Raw genomic sequence first — 4,047 nt, 5'->3', positions numbered from 1 at the left:
AGATAAAATGAACAAAGAGAATATTTACAATGTACAAAACCAAAAATACCCATACTAGAATCTTCCTAAAAAGAGTTAAATTCCTTTAGCTGGCTTCATCTCCACCATAGATCTAGGACACGTCCATATCATCTGCCCCATTAATTTAGAATACGTGTCCCATCATAACAAAGCCTAAGAAGCTCTCCTTTAGTGTTCAGACAAATCACTTTGGTCAAAATCGAGTAGACTTAGTCTTTTGTTACACCTCCATCGACTACATCGACCACCGCTGCATTCTTTGACCCATCAGAAGACTCCTTTCCGGCAACAACCCCCCTCAAGTGGGAGGCCGGAGATCGGATGCCTAACTTGCGAAGAAGACTTCGATGCAGCGGACCCGCAAGAGCTTTGGTGAACAAATCCGCAAGCTGCGAAGAAGATGGGACGAATGACAAAGAAATCAATCCATCAAGTAATTTTTCATGAACGAAGTGGCAATCGAGCTCTATATGCTTTGTTCGTTCGTGAAAGACAGGATTTTTTACAATATGTATTGCAGCTTGGTTGTCACAGTGAAGGGGAACCGGCAAAACAGGTGGAACACTGAGATCTTGAAGAAGTCGAACAATCCATGTAATCTCTGCCACTAAACGCCGCATCGATCTATATTCAGCTTCCGCTGAAGAGAGAGCAACAACTGGTTGCTTCTTGGATTTCCAAGAAATTGGACATCCTCCTAAGCTCAAAAAGAATCCACTCACAGATCGTCGTGTATCAGCACAAGAAGCCCAATCTGAGTCGCAAAATGCCAGAATTTGAAAAGAATGGTCAGGTGTCATGAACAAACCAAGTCCCGGATCGCAAGCCAAATATCGAAGAGTGCGCAAAGCAGCCTGGAAGTGCCCAGTGTGAGGAGACTGCATATATTGGCTAAGGGTCTGCACAGCATAAGAAAGGTCGGGCCTAGTATTCGTCAAAAAATTTAATTTACCCAAGATCCTTCTGTAAGAAATAGGGTCTGCAAGAGGTGCTCCACAAGTAGAGGTCAGCTTGAGAGTAGGCTCTAAAGGAGTGGAGACTGTCCGAGAACCAATGCAATCAAATTCATGAAGAAGCTCCAGAGCAAATTTCCGTTGGGTTACCACAAGTCCCCCATTCTCTCGGACCAATTCCATGCCTAGAAAATAGTGAGCTTCTCCTAGATCTTTAATCTTGAATTCAAAATCCAAAAATTGCTTAATCTCACTGATTTCCTCCTTGTTGTTTCCAGTAATTAGAATGTCATCCACGTATACAGCTAGGAGAGTAATCAGATCATCAGTCACTTTGAAGAAAAGTGAGTAATCATTCAGCGAAAAGGTAAAACCTCTTGTAGCAAGGGCTGAAGATAGCCGTGCATACCACTGGCGCGAGGCCTGTTTCAGTCCATATAACGATTTCCGAAGACGACAGACATGTGAAGGAGTTGGAGGATTCAAACCTGGTGGAAACTTCATGTATACTTCCTCGTACAAATCGCCGTGCAAGAATGCGTTATTTAATCAAGCTGGTAAAGTTTCCAATTTTTTTAACTGCTATAGACAGTATGCATCTGATAGTAGTCATCTTTACTACCGGAGAAAATGTCTCCGTGTAATCGATCCCTTCTCTTTGTGTATCTCCCCGAATGACCAACCTTGCTTTTAGCCTTTCTAGGTAACCATCAGACTTTAATTTTACCTTATAAACCCATTTGCACGGCAAAGGTTTCTTCCCTTCCGGTAATTGCACGATGTCCCATGTATGGTTAGAATTCAAGGCCTCAAATTCCTTATCCATTGCTGCCTTCCAACCAGGATGCATCATTGCTTGTCGGTAAGAAGTAGGCTCATTTATTTGACAAATGGAAGTAATAATAGACTGGTTTTGTGGTGTCATAGCAGAAAAAGAACAATGATAAAAAGGAATAAATGGAGGATTAGGTGAGACAACAGAAAATGCTGTATTGCATATATAATCTGATAAATACTTGGGAGGATTGTTATCTCTTTGTGACCGCCACAGCTGTTGCTCTTGTGTTGAGGGCAATACTTCAGTTGTAGGAATTGAGTCAGAAAAAGAATCATGAAGCATAGACAAAGGTGAGGACATAGGACTGGAATGGGTAGCAGAATGAGAAATAGGTGGTCTCTGGGAAGATGACTCTGATGAGAACATGGGGAAGTAGGGGGTAAAAGAGAATCATCAACAGTGGGAAAACAAGCAGGGAACAATTTAGACATTGGGGTAGCATAAGAGAAAGTAAAAATAGACTCAATGAATTTAACATTTCTAGAAGTGAAAACATGACCATTCTGCAAATTGAGAATTTTGTACCCTTTCTTCCCAAAAGGATAACCAAGAAATACCCCAGGTAAAGCTCTAGGACTAAGTTTGTCCCTATTTCTAGAAAGAGTGGAACTGAAGCATAAACAACCGAAAGGTTTTAGATAGGAGTAATCTAGTTCTTTTCCAAACAGGATTTCATAAGGTGACTTGAATTGGAGTACCTTAGAAGGGAACCTATTGATCAAATGGGTTGCTGTTAGTAAACATTCCCCCCAATACTTCTTTGGTGCATGTGACTGAAATAATAAAGCCCTACAAGTCTCCAATAAATGTCTATGCTTTCTTTCAACCACCCCATTTTGTTGTGGGGTTTCAAAACAAGTTGTCTGATGAATGATACCTTGAGAATAAAAGAAATCTTTATGTACTTGCCCAGATCCTAATTCATATGCGTTGTCGGACCTGATAACTTTCACCTTGGTATGGAATTGTCGTTCAACAAGTGCCAGAAATGATTTCAAAATAGGGAATGGATTTGATTTGGTAGAAAGAAGAAAAGTCCAAGTATTTCTGGAGAAGTCATCAACCACTGTTAAGAAGTATTTTTCCGTTTTATATGTAGGTGTATTATAAGGTCCCCATGTATCAATATGTATCAAGTCGAAACAGTGCTTTGTGGTTATTGTGCTAGTAGGAAAAGGTGGCTTTGATTGTCTTGCCATAGGACAAACATCACAAGGAAATTCCCTTTTATCAGTGAATGAAACAGGTAGTCCTTTAATAATTTTCATTGCATGATAAGGCAAATGTCCCAAACGATAATGCCATAATTGCTCTAAATCAGTTATATTGCAAACTGAAACAACTTTATTCATATTCTCATTAGATTTCTCATGAAAAACAGGACTCAAGAGGACTGGGCACACAGGCCTTTGACAAGTAGACTCTGAAAAACAAGGAAAAGACTCTGACAAACTGGACCTAGACGCATTACTAGCAGGACAAGAAACTGAAAATTGGGACTTAAATGGAGCGTCAGCCAACATAGAAGTATTATCCTTCAGCAAATAGAGACCAGCTGCAGCTTCACCAAAGTGTGGTCCCTTCCTCATTGAAGGTTCCTGTAAAACACATCCATCCTTAGTAAATAATAAATCAAAATTTATTTGCCTAACAAGGAGGCTGACTGATAAGAGATTGTGCTTAAATGCAGGTACATAAAGCACATTGTGTAGCTTTAGTCCAGGATATAAGTGCAAACTACCTACAGAGTAAGCTTTTACCTTGTTGGAATTAGCTAAATTGACCAAGAGAGGAGAAGGAAGTACTCTTATGTCATGAAGCAAGCTTCTATCAAAAGTCATGTGCTGTGTAGCACCAGTATCAAGGATCCAGGGGACATTAGTTAATCTAGAAAGAAAAGAAGTGAATAGTAGGCAAGCATGATGTATACCAGCTAGATTGGCATTTGCAGTGGCTTGAGAAGCTGAGGCTGCAGAACTACCCTGTACAGATTGGAACATTTGTATTAGCTGGTCACACTGCTCCTTAGTGAACCCTTGGCTTGCAACAAGTGTAGAAACTGTGTCTCCTGCAATTCCTGAGGTAAGATCATTCCCACATATGGCTGCATTGACCTGCTGATTACCGTTTAGACCTTTTCGTTGCTTGTTAAACTTAAAATGTTGTGGATAACCCACCAGCTTATAACATTCCTCCTTAACATGCCCTGACTTTTTACAGTATTTGCAAAACAAA

At 40.4% G+C, this 4,047-nt stretch overlaps 1 protein-coding gene across 1 annotated transcript; it reads right to left on the bottom strand.

The window, feature by feature from the left end:
• Positions 1-230: 230 nt before the first annotated feature.
• Positions 231-1,478, bottom strand: LOC109238927 (uncharacterized mitochondrial protein AtMg00810-like). Its single transcript, XM_019405425.1, has one exon. It carries the CDS (start codon positions 1,476-1,478, stop codon positions 231-233), a length of 1,248 nt encoding a protein of 415 aa, XP_019260970.1.
• Between the last annotated feature and the right edge of the window lie 2,569 nt (positions 1,479-4,047).

Source organism: Nicotiana attenuata, unplaced genomic scaffold (genome assembly GCF_001879085.1).
Source record: "Nicotiana attenuata strain UT unplaced genomic scaffold, NIATTr2, whole genome shotgun sequence".
NCBI lineage: Eukaryota > Viridiplantae > Streptophyta > Magnoliopsida > Solanales > Solanaceae > Nicotiana > Nicotiana attenuata.
This window is presented reverse-complemented; position numbering and strand designations above follow the sequence as displayed.